This window comes from Emys orbicularis, chromosome 1 (assembly GCF_028017835.1).
Source record: "Emys orbicularis isolate rEmyOrb1 chromosome 1, rEmyOrb1.hap1, whole genome shotgun sequence".
Classification (NCBI taxonomy): domain Eukaryota; kingdom Metazoa; phylum Chordata; order Testudines; family Emydidae; genus Emys; species Emys orbicularis.
In genome coordinates, this window is record NC_088683.1 from 77,536,273 (window position 1) to 77,556,671 (window position 20,399).

The 20,399-nt window shown below is 43.5% G+C and overlaps 1 protein-coding gene across 3 annotated transcripts in view; it reads right to left on the reverse strand.

Annotated features, from left to right (window-relative positions):
- Window positions 1–20,399, reverse strand: part of PPFIA2 (PTPRF interacting protein alpha 2) — a 627,181-nt gene that overhangs the window by 109,637 nt on the left and 497,145 nt on the right. For all 3 annotated transcript variants that reach the window (XM_065422644.1, XM_065422656.1, XM_065422651.1), the window contains 2 exons: window positions 15,168–15,389; window positions 1,669–1,815 (listed from right to left, as the gene is read on the reverse strand). In XM_065422644.1, the coding sequence (XP_065278716.1) occupies window positions 1,669–1,815; window positions 15,168–15,389 (369 nt within the window). The remainder of the gene's footprint in view (window positions 1–1,668; window positions 1,816–15,167; window positions 15,390–20,399) is intronic.

Sequence of the window (20,399 nt, forward strand, 5' to 3'; positions counted from 1 at the left end):
AATTGCCTTATAATGGGGGGAGCTCTTTTTTTTCTTTTGCATTATATACTGTTTACAGATAAGACATTTGAAAAACTAAAGAATAAACCTTTGTTGTCTATTGAGGGAGAGAAAGAAACTCACTTCTCCAAAATTTAAACAATATACATAGTTCTGCATTACAGTTTCTATCCATATTGTAATTCTTACCTGAAACTATAAGCAATGTCCTCCATTCACCTGATCCATTGGTCAAACAAAGAACTTGATTCTCTGTTTCCCTAAGGCCCCTTTATAGCACTACGGCTGTGTAAATGGGCCCTAAAGGTAGCAGATCTCTCTTGTTCCTCATTTCCCACCCTATCATGGCTAGTAGAATGGTTCTAAGCCAGCCACCATTACAGAGTCTGAAGTGCTGGGAATCCCCAGGAGGACAAGTATGGGGGCAGAGCTTCAATGCACCCACTGACTTTCATCTGTCGAAGCATATGTAAGAGAACTCCGAGGTTGCTTTAATTTATACTGGAAGGCAATGCCATGTTTGCCCCCACCCTTCCCTGACAGCCCTATGCAGTGTGTATTTCAGCCACAAAGGAGCATCAGACCCAAAGATTTTGTTGTTTCACAAACTTAATCACAAATGACCTTGCTGGCACATAACTAGGTTTTATTCTGTCAAACTCAAATCACTTTGTAGTAGAATACAACCAGAAGCAATTTGATGGTTCTGGTACTCAAAAGTTCTTGTGCCCTCTCTCCGGTATAGCACCTGATGACAAGAAATATTGATATATAATAATTAGTAATGCCTCACAGCACCCCTTTGAGGCATCTACACAAATTTTACAGAAATTTAAATCCTGTGCCTATGAGGTTAAAACCAACTAGCTCAAAGTTGTACTGAACCAGCGAAAGAATCAGAAATAGAACCTGTAAGTTTTGACTTCCATTCTCCTCACTGAACTACTAGAATACGTCCCTTGCTATAAGATAAACAAACCCTAAGAATTCTAAAAGCTTTTTTTAGCTCTAGAATCCATAAATTTGAATAAGTTCTAAATGATGGGCTTTGGAGTCCCCTATTTCAACTTTGGACTTCAGGTTTTGAAACAATCGCAGAAAAAAATATGACATGAAAGAAAACTGTCTCATCATTAAAAACCTTTTTAAAATGAAGATACATGGATGATACAATTATCTGTGTAATCCATGCATTATTAAAATATTTTCATTTATTAAAACCCATTTTCTGCAAATGACCAGTATTTGGTGAAATAATCTTTCTTTTAAAATATATAATTTTTATTCGCATTTGTGTGACCAATGATATCCAAGTAAACATGGTGCACAGACTGACCAATGTTTGCTTAGCTTATGTGATTTGATGCGCACTGGTGCAGGACACCACAGGGATACATAACTCGGCACAGATACCTCACAGAGCTGAGTGGACAAATTGGTTTTGCTATTTACGATTATGGTAGCTAATGTGAACCTTATAGACTTTGACCTGCCTGATTTTCTTTAAAGCAATTTGGTCCATGCTCTGTTATGGTTGATTTAAAATGAGAAACTTGGCCTACTTTAATAGAAACCTCCTACCACAACTTCAGGACTAATTTTTTGTTTGTTTAGTGTTAACTATAATTCTGCATAAAGAGAGCTGCTCCAGGGATGTAGATACTGAACCTGACGCAGGATGGCCTCCTTATTTGCCAGTTCATTTTCCAGTTTATCATTCATGTCATGTATGGAGGTGGATTCCCTCTGTGCACTGAGGTAGCGCTTCTCAAGGGTAGTGATTCTTTCTTCCATATCTTCTTTCTGTGCCATAGCCTAAAATGAAGAAACATGTATTTCAAATGTCATTTAGTTTAGATGTCAGCTTAATTTTCATGTTAACAGTAGACAGAGCTGCAAAAAATAATACGCAGAGGAAGTGATTTTCCTATTTTCTGTAGGGAGCATTTTTCCCCCTTTGGATTAATATAAATAAACCACCTACAAATGTCTATAGGAGAATTTAATGCCATCCACTAATATAGATAAATATATAGTTCAGAACAACATTCAGGGAAAACTGAAGATTTCTCAACTTCTCAGTTTTTTCCTAGTTATCTGCATTTTGGTATGTGTGATACATATAACAAAGAACCCAACATTAACTTGCTTATTTTTAAATAACTGTAGACATGAATACAAAGAAAAGAATCTACTTCATATATCAAAACTGAACATCACTATAGCAGTACTATAAAAGTTATATGCCACTGATCAAGAAAGCTGATGTGCTTTAATATATTGTAAGTCTATTACAAGAGGAGGTGATAAAGGCCAATACTGAAATCCACAGCACCAGGGTCCAGAACTAACTAACTTGACTCACCGTAGATCCAAACCCTTTCCTATTGTGAGTACCTAGTGTCATCAATCAAACCTTACTCTTTAATTTGCCAGGAGGAGAGTATGTGTGGAGGTCATATATACTAGGGCTGCATGAACCCTACAGAATCAGTAGAGATATTGTTTGCAAATGGAGTCCTGTAGCTTAAGTTCATAAAGGCTGGCATTGAGCTAATCTCTGCATATTTACATGAAGGTTTGAGTTCAATGAACTCAAATCTCCAAATGGAATCCCAATTCTTCTGCAGCCAAGCTCTTTCTACCATGAGACACGTCTCCCACAGGCTTGTCTCCTTGTCTCCTCTTTGATGTATACAGAGAAAGGGAAGGTAGGGAAGATACCATCCCAGTGCCCCTCCCACAATCAGAGTCCTGCAGATGGTGCCAGGAGCCATGACTCCAACAATTTCCTTGGGGTACACTCCTAAAAAGGTCTTCGGAGAGACAGGCTGCAGCCCACACATACCAAACAACTATGATTATTGAAAAAAAAGAGGTGTGATTGAGCACGAGGAGTGAGAAACATGCTGCAAACCCTAACATGCAGTTACAAGAAAACCTCAGGAGCTGTGTAGCTATTGTTCTGTAACCACAGTGATTAAGGTAGACTCATCCCCTGTACTCAGTAAAGCCAATGGCTGGGAGCAGAAACAGGATGTTTGTTGTTTCAGCTGCTCTCTGATGCATGAGTGGGCTGTGCTGTAAGATCTTTGGGACATGGACTATCATTTGCTGTATTATACAGTGCCTAGCACAATGGAGCTCTGACCCAGCTAAGTCATCTAGGTGAAACTGCAATGTAAGTGAAATAACTAAAACAAACAAATAAATAATACAGTACACTCCTGTTTATCCAAAATCCTAGTATCCAAACTTCTGCATTATCCGAATTCCTTCCTTGTCCCCCAGAGCACAGACTGCTGGCCAGGACTCCGCTCTGCCCCACCAGGACTGCAGCCTCCCACCAGAACCTTGCACCTGCAGAGCTCAGGTGTCACTGGCCCTGCAGCAGCCCTGGGAGCCCTCTGCAGCCCTGCTGTCACGAGAGAGTGAGTGGGCAGAGCAGAGACTCCTGGCCAGGTCTGTGAGGAGGACAATGAACCACCAGCAGCAGGGGAGGCCATCCCGCCAACTGAACGGCTCCCACCCTCTTGATTATTGGAACAAAATCAGTGCCCCCCCCCCCATGCTATTCAGACAGTTGGGAATACACTGTACTCTTGCAAAGATCCTTTCAGGTTTGAATAGGCTGTGATCTGTAGCAGCTGACTTCCTTAAGGAGCCCTTTGGGTGGAGAAAGAATAGCCTCTGATGCTCCTCCTCAAAGATGAGGGAGTGTGGAGGGGACACGCCAAGGAAAGGAGCAGGAGAAGGGAGTCAGGACTAGAGCTGACTAGAAGATGACAATTCCATTTTGTGGCAGATTTTGAGGTTTTGAAATTTGTTTTTGATCTGCATTTGGTTGTGTATGTGGGTGGCCATTAGTGCACCGGCCTGCGATGTGGAAGTGCCAAGTTGAAGTCCTTTCTCTGCCTGAGTGGGAATGGAAAACTCTGCTGTAAATTAGGCAGAAGAGAGTTTTAATCCCAGATTGCTCTGAATCAGGGAGCCTTGAAACTGCTCACCCACTTCATGGGCCATCACCCTAGCTCATTTTATGCAAGGTTTTGGCTTTGACAAAACATCATATTTCACCAAAATTTAATTTAGTTGTAAATGTAGTTGTTGTGCCATGAACTGTTTTTCTGATTAAAACATTTTGACCAACTCTAACAGGGATATTATGTTTGCCAGGAATATCCTGGGGAGACAAAGGGACCTGTTGTGGACAACCCAGTTAGGGTAGAAGACTCAGTTGTCAACTCTTCTGATTTTATTGACATCTTTGTGATATTTGCTCTTTTCCTCAAGTCCCAGCTCCTGTAATTGTGTAAATACTTGAGAATCTGAAGCTTTTTTTAAAATAAGTTTCTAGCCCTTATGTTTGCTGAGAAAAACATATGAAAAAATGAATCATAAAAGCAGGGAATAACAAGAAGACAAATAAAAAGAACCAAACTGTATAACATGGTTTTAAAATACCATGATTTCTAAGTCAGTCTGATCAGGGCCGGTGCTACCATTAAGGCAAACTAGGCGGTTGCCTAGGGCGCCAAGATTTGGGGGCGCCAAAAAGCGGTGCCCCCAATTTTTTTTTACTGTGTTCCTGGGCTGGGCTGCCGGTGGCGCACTGACATGTGCGGCTCAGACTCCCTCTCCCAGCGCAGTGGCCGCTCCACTTCTCCCACCTCCCAGGCTTGCGGCGCCAATCAGCTGTTTGGCGCCCTAAGCCTGGGAGGGGAGGAGAATTAGAGCGGGGGCGGCGTGCTGGGGAGGAGGCGGAGCAGAGGTGAGCTGGGGTGGGGAGCTGCCACACGGCTCCCCGGGCCGGGGGGGTGGGGAGCTGCCGCTGGGGGGTGTGTGCCTCAGAGCAGGGGGAGGGAAGCTGCCTCAGGGCTCCCCACCCCAGCTCACCTCTGCTACGCGCCCTCCCCGAGCACGCCGTCACTGCTCCACTTCTCCCGCCTCCCAGGCTTGCAGCGCAAACCAGTTGTTTGGCACCACAAGCCTGGGAGGGAAGGAGAATTAGAGCGGGGGCAGCGTGCTCGGGGAGGAGGCGGAGCAGAGGTGAGCTGGGGGGGGGGGAGCTGCTGCGGGGGGGGTGGGGAGGGGCGCCTCAGGGCAGAGGGGGCTGGGAGCTGCCGCAGGGCTGGGGGGAGGGGCGCAAGGTGGAAGTTTCGCCTATGGCGCGAAACTTCCTTGCACCGGCCCTGAGTCTGATGATTTTGGGGAGGCTGACTCAAGAGTTTTAAATGCTCAGGGTTGGCAAGACTGGAAGAGAAGCCTTGCAAGAAGAAAGAAGCTGCTGCTGAAATAATTTTCCCTGCAGGTTCACTGGGATGTTGCCCACTCATGCCAGTCCTCACACTGAGCACTTCTCTAAGGCACATCCAACAGCTGCTTCCTTTCTCTTATTACCCACTGACAACTGATGGCATTTTTGAAGTGGAGTGTAAAGGGGCCTGTGAAGAGATTGCTTCCTTGTCATCTGAAGAGAGGAGCAAACAGATAATACAGGGTGAGAAGGACTATGCTGATGCAGGAACTAGTGGGAGAGAGTAACAATGCTCCACATTTTATATTTCAAAACAGTTATTCCCTTTAAAGTAAAATATGTTGTCCACTAAAGAGATATTTGATTTTGCCTTTTCTCCATTGGCTTCACTGATTCACATAACAGGACTGATTTTCAAGCTGCAGGTGTAACTTCTATCTTTATTCTAGATATTCAAAAGTCAAAAAGAAACAGCTTCTCTCTATCATCTATGAATGCTAAAACAGTTATCTATAAATATTCACAGTAAACAACAATCAGAAAAGGAAGGAAACAATAGAAAGGTTCAATTATATCATAGGTAGAGGGCTATGTATACCCTGGAGATGCTACGATTAAAAACATATATATGTTCCAGTAGTTTTCTTACATATTGACTTGAAGTATAAAAAAATCCTGTAATTTATAGTGAATGGGAAAATGTCTCTCAAACCACATGGCTCTTATCTCTCTTGGTTATGCCAATAGTGAATTCACCAGCATGAGATGAAAGATTTTCGAATAAGAAACTCCCAAATATAGTACTTTTTAGGTTTTTTTTTAATTGTGACTGCATTACCTGTATCTTCTTATTATTATTATTTATACCTCAGTAGCTCCTAGGAGCCCTAATCACAGACCAAGAACCCACAGAACAAAAGGACAGCCTTGAGAGAGGAGACAACAGATGGACACAGCCAGATAGATGGGGAGTACAAGGAAACAATGAAACAACACTTGTCAGAATAATAAGCCGGGGTCACAGAACATCAGCAGCCTGATGGTTGACAAATATTGTGTAGGCATCATGGCAAAGAAAAGTGTTAAGGAGGAATTTCAAGGAGGATAATGAGATACCTTTGTGGACGTTTACGGGGAGCTCCTCCTAAGTGTGGGGCAATATGGGAGGTAGGGTGGGGTGAAAAACATTAAGAATTCTGTTTTAGCCATTGAGTTTGAGCTGAGAGCTAGATGTCCAACCGCGGAGCCCTATGGAACCCCACAGAAAGTTGAACAGGGGACATGAGGAGGATCCTCTGGAGAACATACTTAAGGAGCAATTAGAGAGGTACAAAAAGAACCAGAAGAGGACAGAAACCTGGAATTGACTGGGGGACAGCAACAACAACAATAGTAGTGGCAGAAAAAGCAGCTCATGGCACAAATCTACTCAGCTGAAAACACTGGTCATAATTTCCACATGTGGAATATCTTGGGGGGTGGGGGGAGTCAGAGATCCAGAAAGGTGACTTGTCCAGGGAAATACGGTAAGTCAGTGGCAGAGGCAAGAACTTAACTCGGATATCCTGGCTTATGGTTCTACGCTCTAACCAGAGCCGTCCCTTGGGTATGGCGAATCAGGGCAACTGCTCCGTGCCCCAGGCCCCGTGCTTTGGGGGGCTCCGCAGGTCGCCAGTGCAATTGGCTGGCACTGGGTGCGGTCGTTCCCGGAAATGCCGGAGTGATTGGCCAGCACCGGTCGGTCCCGGAACTGACAGATTCGTCACTTCCACCCCGGGCCCCGCACTCCCCTAGGGATGGCTCTGGCTCTAACTATCTTTTGGCACCACTTTCTTCTCCTGATAGCACAGGAAAATTAGAAATCAGAACACCCGAAAGAGAGGTAAGTGGGGAAAAATGGAGAGAGGAAAGTATATGATTAACTGTACTCAACCTACTGAGATGGTTCTTGTACATTGGCATACTCTTCAACTTGCAAATTTCAGTGGTTGAATTATCATATACTTTGCTGACTGATTTGGGTGTTCTGATCAATAATCACATACTTCACATGCTGAACATAAAAAAAAAAACCATTTACATTTTAGTGATCAAGCTGCATACTGAAGGAGATAATATTAGAGATTGCACTAAGATACTGTATGCATTATGTATAACAAACTGGAAACTTTTCAAGTTTGCTTACATTGATTATAGAATTTATTTTCTTCATCCATCCTGATATTTTCATGGGGCTAATGAAATAAACTCTTCCACCAGCAGCTTTTATGTGTTAAGAACAATATTTAACAATTTGATTTATCCATTGCAACTTTAAAAACACACAGCCAATAGGTAGCTGAATACATTCTGGCAAATTTTCAGCAGGAAAATATCCAAATGCATCAATCTTTGTGCACAAAGGGATTTAGGCATTGCAGCATCTCACTCTTAGGGTATGTCTACACTACGGGATTAATCCGAATTTATATAATTCGAATTTGGGAAACAGATTGTATAAATTCGATTGTATGCGGCCACACTAAGCACATTAATTCGGCGGTGTGCGTCCATGTACCGGGGCTAGCGTCGATTTCTGGAGCGTTGCACTGTGGGTAGCTATCCCATAGCTATCCCATAGTTCCCACAGTCTCCTCCGCCCATTGGAATTCTGGGTTGAGATCCCAATGCCCGGTGGGGCCAAAAACATTGTCGCGGGTGGTTCTGGGTATATCCTCCCCCCTCTCCAGGAAGCAACTGCAGACAACCGTTTCGTGCCTTTTTCCTGGGTGAACAGTGCAGACGCCATACCACGGCAAGCATGGAGCCCGCTCAGCTCAAGACAGCAGTCATGAACATTGTAAATACCTCGCGCCTTATCGTGCAGTTTATGCTGAACAAGAACCTGGAAAACCAGGCGGCGAGGAGCAGGCTACAGCAGCGCGGCGACGAGAGTGATGAGGATATAGACATGGAATTCTATCGAACCGCGGGACCCGGTGCTTTGGAGATCATGCTGTTAATGGGGCAGGTTATAGGCATGGAACGCCGATTCTGGGCCCGGGAAACAAGCACAGACTGGTGGGACCGCATAGTGTTGCAGGTGTGGGACAATTCCCAGTGGCTGCGGAACTTTCGCATGCGTAAGGGCACTTTCATGGAACTTTGTGACTTGCTTTCCCCTGCCCTGAAGCACCAGAATACCAAGATGAGAGCAGCCCTCACAGTTGAGAAGCGAGTGGCAATAGCCCTGTGGAAGCTTGCAACGCCAGACAGCTACCGGTCAGTCGGGAATCAATTTGGAGTGGGCAAATCTACTGTGGGGGCTGCTGTGATGCAAGTAGCCAAAGCAATCACTGAGGTGCTGCTACAAAAGCTAGTGACTCTGGGAGATGTGCAGGTCATAGTGGATGGCTTTGCTGCAATGGGATTCCCTAACTGTGGTGGGGCGATAGATGGAACCCACATCCCTATCTTGGCACCGGAGCACCAGGGTACCCAGTACATAAACCGCAAGGGGTACTTTTCAATGGTGCTGCAAGCACTTGTGGATCACAAGGGACGTTTCACCAACATCAACGCGGGCTGGCCGGGAAGGGTTCATGATGCTCGCGTCTTCAGGAACACTACTCTGTTTAAAGGGCTGCAGCAAGGGACTTACTTCCCGGACCAGAAAATGACCGTTGGGGATGTTGAAATGCCAATAGTTATTCTTGGAGACCCAGCCTACCCCTTAATGCCATGGCTCATGAAGCCATACACAGGCAGCCTGGACAGGAGTCAGGAGCTGTTTAACTACAGGCTGAGCAAGTGCAGAATGGTGGTAGAATGTGCATTTGGCCATTTAAAAGGTCGCTGGCGATCGCTACTGACTCGCTCTGACCTCAGCCAAAGAAATCTCCCCATTGTTATTTCTGCTTGCTGTGTGCTCCACAATCTCTGTGAAAGTAAGGGGGAGACCTTTATGGCAGGGTGGGAGGCTGAGGCAAATCGCCTGGCTGCTGATTACGCGCAGCCAGACACCAGGGCGATTAGAAGAGCACACCAGGAAGCGCTGTGCATCAGAGAAGCTTTGAAAACCAGTTTCATGACTGGCCAGGCTACAGTGTGAAATTTCTGTTTGTTTCTCCCTTCATGAAAACCAGCCCCCTTTATTGACTCATTCATTCTCTGTAAGCAACCCACCCTCCCCGTTCCCCCAGCTTTCTTTCAAAGGAAATAAAGTCACTATCGTTTAAAAATCATGTATTCTTTATTAAGTGATTATAAACATAGGGAGAGAACCAAGAAGGTAATCTGGGTGAGGTTTGGGAGGAGGATAGGAGGGAAGTAAAAGGCCACTGAACAAATTCAATATAATGACAGCATTTTGGTTGGGCTGTCCACTGGGGTGGAGTGGGAGGGTGCACGGAGCCTCCCCCCCCCCGCGTTCTTACACGTCTGGGTGAGGGGGATATGGAACATGGTGAGGGGGGAGGGAGGTTATACAGCGGCTGCAGCGGCACTCTGTCATCCTGCTGCCGTTCCTGAAGCTCCACCAGACGCCGGAGCATGTCCGTTTGCTCACGCAGCAGCCCCAGCGTTGCAGCCTGCCACCTCTCATCTCGAGCGTCCCTCAAGACCTCACGTTCACTGGCATCTTTCCTAAATTTAGATACAGTGTCCTTCCACTCATTCAAATGAGCTCTTTCATTGCGGGTGGATTCCATTATTTCTGTGAACATGTCGTCTCGCGTCCTCTTTCTACGCCGCCTTATCTGAGATAGCCTTCGGGACGGAGGAGGGAGACTTGAAAAATTTGCAGCTGCTGGAGGGAGGGTTGAAAAAAAGGAGAGCAGTTTTTAAAATGATACATTTTACAGAACAATGCTTATACTCTTTCATGGTGAAAAACACTATTCACATTACATAGCACATGTGATTTCAGTACAAGGTCGCATTTTCCATCTTAATATTGAGTGCCTGTGGCTTTGGTGTTAGAGATCACAGACGCAGGTCCAGGCAACAGAATTCAGCTTGCAGGCAGCCATGGTAAGCCATTGTCTTTCGGCTTCTGCGCCCTCCTTTCCCACATACCAAGCAAAGCCTGTTGACTGCTGCAGTTTTCCTGTTAACCTTCAGCAGCAGAAAACAAACTAACCCCCCCCCCCATCCAATTCTCTGGGATGATCGCTTTATCCCTCCCCCCACCACGTGGCAGGTATCAGGGAAGATCCCTGCAGAAACCAAACTAACCCCCCCGCCCCCCCCCCTCCCGCCATGAATTCCCTGGGATGATCAATGTACCCCTCCCCCGACCGCGTGGCTGGTAACAGGGAACATCCCTGCTAGCCAAACGCGAAAAGCTCAGGGCCAATTCGCCCCCCTGTGCTTGGCTAACTGCAGGGAAGGATTTCTTTTCAGCCACAGGCAAACAGCCCAGTAGGAACGGCCACCTCTGTCCCCTTAATTAAGTTCCCATATTTCAACCAGGTTACCATGAGCGATATCACTCTCCTGAGGATTACACAGCAAGATAAAGAACGGATGTTGCTTGAATGCCAGCAAACACCGGGACCATACGCTGCCAGGCTTTGTCAGGCAATGATACCAGATTACTTGCTGCAAGCATGGCGTGGTCAAGTGTCCTACCATGGAGGACGGAATAAGGCTGCACTGCCCAGAAACCTTGTGGCAAGGCTTTAGGAGTACCTCCAGGAGAGCTTCATGGAGATGTCCCTGGAGGATTTCCGCTCCATCCCCAGACATGTTAACAGACTTTTCCAGTAGCTGTACTGGCCGCGAATGCATCCCAAGTCCTCAGGGCAAATTAATCATTAAAAAACGCTTGCTTTTAAACCATGTTTTATATTTTAAAACGTAAACTCACCTGAGGTCCCTTCCATGGGGTCAGGGTCTTGGCTACTGGCTTGGGAGGCTTGGGAGGGTACTTCAGTCAGGCTGAGAAAAAGATCCTGGCTGTTGGGGAGAACGGAGTGCTGGGTGCTCTCTGCAAGCTCGTCCTCCTCCTCCTCCTCTTCCCCATCTGCAGAATCCTCAGGTGTAGCTGATGAGACTATCCCCGACCCGGAATCCACGGTCACAGGTGGGGTAGTGGTGGCGGCCCCCCCTAGAATTGTATGCAGCTCGGCGTAGAAGCGGCATGTCCGCGGCTCTGACCTGGAGCGACCGTTTGCCTCCTTTGTTTTTTGATAGGCTTGTCTGAGCTCCTTGACTTTCACGCGGCACTGATCTGAGTCCCTATTGTGGCCTTTCTCCATCATGCCCTTGGAGATTTTTTCAAAAGTTTTGGCATTTCATCTTTTCGAATGAAGTTCTGCTAGCACTGAATCCTCTCCCCATATAGCGATCAGATCCAGTACCTCCCGTACGGTCCATGCTGGTGCTCTTTTTCGATTATCAGCCTGCATGGTTACCTGTGCTGATGAGCTGAGCTATCTGTGGTCACCTGTGCTCTCCACGCTGGGCAAACAGGAAATGAAATTCAAATTTTCCTGGGGCTTTTCCTGTCTACCTGGCCAGTGCATGGGAGTTCAGATTGCTGTCCAGAGCGGTCACAATGGTGCACTCTGGGACAGCTCCCGGAGGCCAATACCATCGAATTGCGGCCACACTAACCCTAATTCGAAATGACAAAATCGATTTTGGCGCTACTCCGCTCGTCGGGGTGGAGTACAGAAATCGATTTTAAGAGCCCTTTATTTCGAAATAAATGGCTCCGTTGTGTGGATGGGTGCAGGGTTAATTCGATTTAACGCTGCTAAATCCGAATTAAAGTCATAGTGTAGACCAGGCCTTAGACACTCTGCTGCCCGGTGGAATTCATAGCCGTGAGTTAAATGTTTAAATATTCATTGGAGCAGGGACTAGAACCCATGTCTCCAATCTCCCAGAAGAATGCCCTGACCCATAGAGTCATTTTTGCTTGCTTGTTTAATGAATATTTAATTATTAATACAAAGTTGAATATCTCCTTTGCAAGGAGATATTGAGAGGCACCCACCACAGAATACTCATTAGCCAAGGAGTGGGACACTCACCTGAGAGGTGGGACATCTGGGGTCAACTCTGTACTCCAAGGCAGCAGAGCAGGGATTCAAACTTGGGTCTCTCACATCCTGGAGGAGTGCCCTAATTATTCGGTATAGTGGGAGACACACATGACCTGCTCACGTCCACCTGTCTCTGGTGTGGGTTACACATGGTGTGAGAACGCCTACCACAACTGAGATAGGTGGGGGAACACCTATGTTGTGAATCCTACCACAATTTAAGCATGAACTGGGCACTGAGCAGTTCAGCAGCATCGGGACTTAAGTGGTTATGTGCATGCCCACCAACAGAAAGTTGGGCACCTAGTGGGTTAGGTGGCAGCTAAGCAGGGGTTTGGGGGATCTCAATTGTGCTTAAATGTTGGACTTAGGTGCCTAAAATGGCAGCCAGGTGCCTAAGTCCCTCTGTGAATCTAGCCCTGAACTCCCATATTTGTACTATCTGGGATTCATACACCCACATTCCTTTTGGCACACAAATGCAAGCTTTTGTGTGCTCAAATGGATGTGCCCGCACATTTTGCAGAAAGATTTGTAGAGAACTGATGACAATTTAGGCTTCTAAATTCCTGCTAACTTTGCGCTGTACCATCCAGTGGGAAAATGAAATGCAGCATGCAGCTCAATCAGTAAAGCAGTTTCATCAGTGAAGAATGCAGTAAAACATAGAATTACCACTACCTTGTAGATATACTCATAGAGTATGAAATTAATCAGCAAATCATGCAGGTGGAGTGGCAATAAAACCTAAACCACCAACACATCTAGCCATCAATGTCTATATGATAATTGCATCAGTAAACAGAGTATCGGGGATCAAAATAGTCAAATTCTGAAGCTCTTAGCCATGTTTTATTCAGGCCTTACTCAGGCAAAATTCCCTCTAAGGTTTTGGCCTGACTAAGGACTGAGTCAAAAATGAGTAAACACTTCAGGATTTGGCCCAATATGTAACTCAATCAGATGAGTACAGTGGTGACATGCAACAGATTCTGTGCTACTGTGAAACAACAGAAACATTTCAACATGTTACCTTGGAGTTTATCTCCCCCTATTTCAAAGTGAAATGGAGAGCCACAAGTATGATGAACTACCCAGAAAATTACTAACTGTACAGAATTAACATGTCTGAATCAGGAATAAAAAATAAGTCCTAAATACAGTGATAAGTTGCGGTATAGTCTCCTCTCAATGCAACATATATAACTGGAAGATTATGCAATATATAATTAATATGCAATACACATAATTATTGGAAGACTAAGGGTGAAATCTTGACCCCATTAAAGTCAACGGGGGTTTGCTATTGACTTCCGTGGGGTCAGGATTTCATTTTAAGGTTTTTATTAGACTCAGAAATCTATGTCAATGAATTTCACTGCCTGCAGATAATTGTTTTAGCTTTAAAAACTTGTCTGTTTTTTAGAAGGATTTAAATGTTGACACATTATCTTGGCACACTGAGATTATTTTACTTTCTAAACTGTCTCACTGAAATAAGTGGGATTACTTAAAGAGTAAGGTACTATGTAATCTAAGTAAAGGTGGCAGAATCTGGTCCTAAGACAAAGGTTAAACCAAACATCTAGAATATCCTTTCCTTGATTGCTAAAAGAAAATAAAGTTATATTTTTTCTTAAATAAATAATGAATGTAGTTAAAACATCTTTTATTTTATAGTTCTACTTTCCACATAGGTGGAGGAGAGGAAAAAACCCTTATCCTAAGTGTAACAAACCAGTCTACTCTATCAGTGCATACTTCAGTTACTGCATTGGAAAGCATTTCTTCTGCTGTCCAGTTAGATCATACAAGCAGGTACCTTTATATCTGTTTGGAAAAAAATTATATTAGCAAAGTTGGCTTTTGATAGTTTAGTCCAATTTCATTCTATTTCTGTAAATTAACTTTTGGGTTTTAGAGTAAAAAGGACAGGCTGTCGGTTGAAGCATGGGTGTTTGAACATTGGCACATTGTTACAGCTAGAAAGGAAGCTGGCAGATGGGACTCAAGATGTCCAGAAGACAGTGAATGTTCCACTGGAGAGGGGAGAGAGAAGTTGAGAAAGGGAATGTCAGAGAGCACAGATGAGGAAAGAAAGTAGTTGGGGGCGAGGACATAGGGAGATATCAGAGTGGCATAATAAGACAATATAATTTCTTAAACTGTATAAAACATGTTTTAATTTGAGATTTTAAAAGAGATGGAGAAACACAGCACGGCTGTGTCATGGAGCTGGAGCTGAAAAGGAGCAGTCTCTTGCATGAAGAGTGGCAAGAACATGTGAAGAAACAGAGGAGGGAGAAGAAGTAGGGAAAGAGAGAGAAAGGGACTATGAGATAGGGAGGAAATTTCATGAAGGATTTTGAAAGCAGAGAAGGCAATTTTGACAGATTCTGAATCGAAATGCCAGATAGTGGACGTGCTTGAGGATAGGAGGTAAAGTGGTTTCTCCTCTTTGCATGTTTGAGAAGATACGCAACAGATTCAGTGCAAATCTGAGCCTGGAGACATGATATCTGGAAGGCTATAAAAGAGGGAGTCACAAATATATGAGGAGAGGAGATAAGGAGCATGGAAGAATAGTTCAGTGGAGGGGATGTCTCACAAGTGTGGGAATTTGCAGAGGAGGAAACAGATTTATTGAGAGGAGACATACACACACTTTTGTTTTTGTGAATGATATTTTGTAAAAAGATTTATAATAATTTTGGGTGCTTTTCTTTTTTTAAAGATTAAACTTTGTGTAACATACTTCCAAGATTTCTGTCAGTGCTAACCTTGATTGCCATGTTCAGTGACTCAGCTTGGCTCATGTCAAATACCCCATGCACAACTTGTTGGAAAGTTTGAGGTCAAAGTGTGGTGAACCATCTTACCTCTCTAATGTCCCTTTGATATTTAGTGCTCATTTCTTCTGTTTTAATTAGATCCTTCCTGGCGGTCTCTGCTTCCTGCTCTACTTCCCCCACTCGGGAAGATAGTGCAGCCAAACGTTCCTTCATTTGTGCCATTTCATAATTTTGCTTTTCGAGCAGTTCCTGTAGTTCCACCACTTGACTGGCTTCATCATTTGAGTCTATAGAGCCATTTGATAGGCGCTGCAGGGAGAGAAGCAACAATATTCATTCATTACTTATCATATAATGTAGAAACTGCCTGAAGCATTTTAAAAACAAATCTGTCAGCAATTAAAAGACAAAATATTACAGGCATTTTAAGTGTAAATAACATGAGATTCAGGGATACTAATAAACAAAGGAAATAGAAGATATGTGCACTGTTAAACTGTGCATTAGTTGTGTTTTAGAGCAACTGGGTGTGTGAATTGTGATTATTTATGTACTGGGTCTTTTTTTTTATAGGAAGTCGGTGCTAGTCAATAGAATTCAACCTTCAGAGCAAGGAAATCTCCATCAGGAGAGGTGGAATTTGTCTGGACAACTGTCATTTTGAAAGTATGCACAGAACAAACAACAAGGCTCCACACTGTATTTAAAATTAGTCAATGAAGTTTGGGATGGCTCCCAAGAATCATCTCACTAACCCTCTCCCAATCCCAAACAGAACGGTATGCGTATGGTGGACGGATATCAGTTATGTTTGGGTGGAGTTGAGAAATAACATTCTGCAGGCTGATTCTGCTAGTTTATGTCCTCTCTTGAAGTCTCACTCTCCCAATGTCTCTTCCTCATTAGTGTTCATCTTCCTTGAAGTCTCTATTCAGCATCTCTCTTCACCCCTCTACCCAGCTAGGCTAGGCTACTTCATATTTCTGCCACTCAGCTTCAATGAGAAGGGAAACAATGCACTAGCTGCTGAGTATCTGCACACAGAGAAGTGGGGGAGACAAACAGCTGATGGGTTGCTGCAAGTTTCTGGAGTTCAATAGAGCAGTGCTATAAAAGCCACTTTACACTGTCCCATGCTGTCAAGAGTGCAGCACGGGGATATTGGTCCTCAAGGATGTAGTCCATTGCCCACTGGAGAGCCAAGTGTATACTACTGCATACATGGTGTATGTCTGACTGTGCCCTGGATAGAATCCATACTTCCTCCCATTGCTGCTTCTGCGTTACCATCATCACTACATATTTATACAGTTGTGTCTATTTACAAATTCAAAGAAAATCACTTTGTTTATTGACTTTAATTATATTCTTACTCAACTCAGCTATCAAATGAACCCAGACCATATAGTTACACTAAGACCATCTGCATTTCTGTGGATCACTGAATAAAATTTTACACTAAAGATTCATTAGATTAAAACAGCTCAGTTCCAAAATTACTTTCCTAGTGATTTGTATTATGCTTAAACTGTATGTTAATTACTGAAATACAGTTGATCTACTTTGGGATACTACTGACTAATGACAATCGTAGAAGTTGAAAATCTTATTTCCATTTTATTTTGTTGGTCAGAATGATTTAAATTACAGCATTTGCATATAATTACCATTCATATGCTGCAACTGTATATGAAAATAAAAATACTACCTGGCCACAATATTAAATACATTACCACCATCTTTTGTTCCAGTGTATGAACTTTATGTAACTTCTCCACTCATGGTTATTGTAATGTTACTTTTAGGGTTTTATTTTCATGCAGTAATTTTTGTATTTATGACAGATGGAGTAAGTCATAGACAGATGGACAAACTTTATCATGTGTTTACCTTGCCATATTATTCCCTAAATGGTAGCATATGAATTGAAGCTAAAAATATAACTAAGCAACCATCAAATATGAAACATGAACACCATTCCGGTCACTTACTTTACGTGACCAAAACTATGATAACTTCATCATCAGTAAGCCTTAATTACTAACAAGAGTACATTCATCAGCATTTTCTGTGAAAAATAATTGTGAAAGTTAAAAAAATAATTGCACCATTTTTCTTTGAGAGATTACAATAATTTAAAAAATAGAAATAAACAAATCAATGATCTAAAAATGTTGAAGTAGATGACTAAAGAATAGATTTTTAAAGGTAGAAAAGTACCTAACTCTCATTGATAACTCCCATATATTTCATGGTTAAGTTGAATCATTATAGAAAAAGGTTATGTGTCTTGATCAAAACTGGCTTGCAAGTTACTTTTTCCTGTTGTTCAACTCTGGTAAGTACTTGCTGAATGCAGTTAGTCGAAAACCAGCATATTCATGTTCTCTTGATCCCAGATGACTGGAAAAAGGCTAATGTGGTGCCCATCTTTAAAAAAGGAAAGAAGGAGGATCCGGGGAACTACAGGCCAGTCAGCCTCACCTCAGTCCCTGGAAAAATCATGGAGCAGGTCCTCAAGGAATCAATTCTGAAGCACTTAGAGGAGAGGAAAGTGATCAGGAACAGTCAGCATGGATTCACCAAGGGCAAGTCATGCCTGACTAGCCTAATTGCCTTCTATGACGAGATAACTAGCTCTGTGGATGAGGGGAAAGCAATGGATGTGTTATTCCTTGACTTTAGCAAAGCTTTTGATACAGTCGCCCACAGTATTCTTGCCAGCAAGTTAAAGAAGTATGGGCTGGATGAATGGACTATAAGGTGGATAGAAAGCTGGCTAGATCGTCGGGCTCAACGGGTAGTGATCAATGGCTCCATGTCTAGTTGGCAGCCAGTATCAAGTGGAGTGCCCCAAGGGTCGGTCCTGGGGCTGGTTTTGTTCAATATCTTCATTAATGATCTGGAGGATGGCGTGGACTGCACCCTCAGCAAGTTTGCAAATGACACTAAACTGGGAGGAGTGGTAGATACACTGGAGGGTAGGGATAGCATACAGAGGGACCTAGACAAATTAGAGGATTGGGCCAAAAGAAATCTGATGAGGTTCAACAAGGACAGGTGTAGAGTCCTGCACTTAGGATGGAAGAATCCCATGCACCACTACAGACTAGGGACCGAATGGCTAGGCAGCAGTTCTGCAGAAAAGGACCTAGGGTTACAGTGGACGAGAAGCTGGATATGAGTCGACAGTGTGCCCTTGTTGCCAAAAAGGCTAATGGCATTTTGGGCTGTATAAGTAGGGGCATTGCCAGCAGATCGAGGGATGTGATCATTCCCTTGTATTCGACATTGGTGAGGCCTCATCTGGAGTACTGTGTCCAGTTTTGGGCCCTACACTACAAGAAGGATGTGGAAAAATTGGAAAGAGTCCAGCGGAGGGCAACAAAAATGATTAGAGGCCTGGAGCACATGAGTTATGAGGAGAGGCTGAGGGAACTGGGATTGTTTAGTCTGCAGAAGAGAAGAATGAGGGGGGATTTGATAGCTGCTTTCAACTACCTGAAAAGGGGTTCCAAAGAGGATGGATCTAGACTGTTCTCAGTGGTACCAGACAGAACAAGGAGTAATGGTCTCAAGTTACAGTGGGGGAGGTTTAGGTTGGACATCAGGAAAAACTTTTTCACTAGGAGGGTGGTGAAGCACTGGAATAGGTTACCTAGGGAGGTGGTGGAATCTCCTTCCTTAGAGGTTTTTAAGGTCAGGCTTGACAAAGCCCTGGCTGGGATGATTTAGTTGGGGATTGGTCCTGCTTTGAGCAGGGGGTTGGACTATATGACCTCCTGAGGTCCCTTCTAACCCTGATATTCTATGATTCTATGATTCAATAATTTGACATTCAAAGAAACACATCTAGTGCAATTAATCACTGTTTTCTTTTAGAAACCACATGCAACACTGAAATAACATTAAGGGGTACTTACTTTCCCCTATCATCATGCTACATGTTCTCCATCCCTCTGGTTCTCTCTCCACTGTCATCCAGACAACAACAACACACACATGGGGAGGAGGGACTCTCTCCTTTCTCCACAAGGGTTCCCTAGCTAGAGCGGAGAGGCATTGAGCCCGGTCTCCAGGCTAAACTGATCCAAGCTCAGTTTACTCTTGTTGGCCTTGTCTCAGACCAGGCAAAGTGAACTTGTGTTCCATTTAATCTCTTGGCACACACTATCCTGGGGAAAGAGGGATAGACAGAGGGAAAGAGCTGCAACAGAGTGAGGGTTGGTTTACTTTTGTCACTTGTTTTTTTATAATTTGATTTCCTTTCAATCCTGCCATCCTAGGCAACAGCATGGTCTGACTATAGGGTAGGATTAGCCCCCAGAATCCTTTAATTATGTAATACTATTCAACTCAGTGAGGGAGGGAGGAAAGAGAGCATGTTGATTATCCAATCCCAATCATCTGATTATCTAATATTGTTCTATTCAATGTGGCCCCATTAAATACAGACTATCCTTAATTTCAATAATTTGTGTTAGCTAACAACTGCACTAAGAAAATCAACATTTTCATAAGAAATATTATATTTTAAAAATTGTGTTGGATTAGAAGCCACAGCTGAGTCACAAATAATTATGAAGCCCCCACTTTAAAAGTTGTCCCATAATGTTACTGTAGCTTCTCAAAAATTACTTTGTGTTTGTGACATTTTGCTAGAGCCTAAATATTATTAAAAACTTTTTCTCAAAATATATATAAATATGTTTTATTGGCTAAAAACTCAATACCTTTCTTAATACCAATATGAATAAATCACGTCTAGTTTGAGTCATGTGACATATACCTAGATCAGTTTTATGGCAGTTTCAATAAGGTATTTTTCATTAACTTGACAGTACAACTGGAATGTGTTAAAGGAACATTTTGATTGCTATGTACCGGTACATTTCACGCCATCTGTCATTTACAAAAGACTTAGAATACACTGTAGTTTCACTCTGTCCCTCACCCAGTGGAGAGCAACATTTGGTTGTCAAGTCAGCCAAGGGGAGAGAAGAGAGCCAATGACCAGGATGGCCAGATATTTTAGGACCTTTGTAGGATTTGATCCAACACCCATTGAAGTCAATGGAAGACTTCTGTCTTGGATCCCAGAACAGGTGAGTCAGACTTCTAAATCTTTTCACTCACTATTGGCTCAGATATGAAGATCCATAGGTCATTGTGGAGTTGGGAGGAAACAGAATAGCAGAAGTGATGTTAGTAGAGATTAACAAAGGGAAGACTGAAAGCCAAGCACAGAAACTAGGTGTAATCTGAGGTCTCAGAGCAAAAGGAAGCTGAGGTCAAGTCAAGAAAGGATAGGAGCTATGA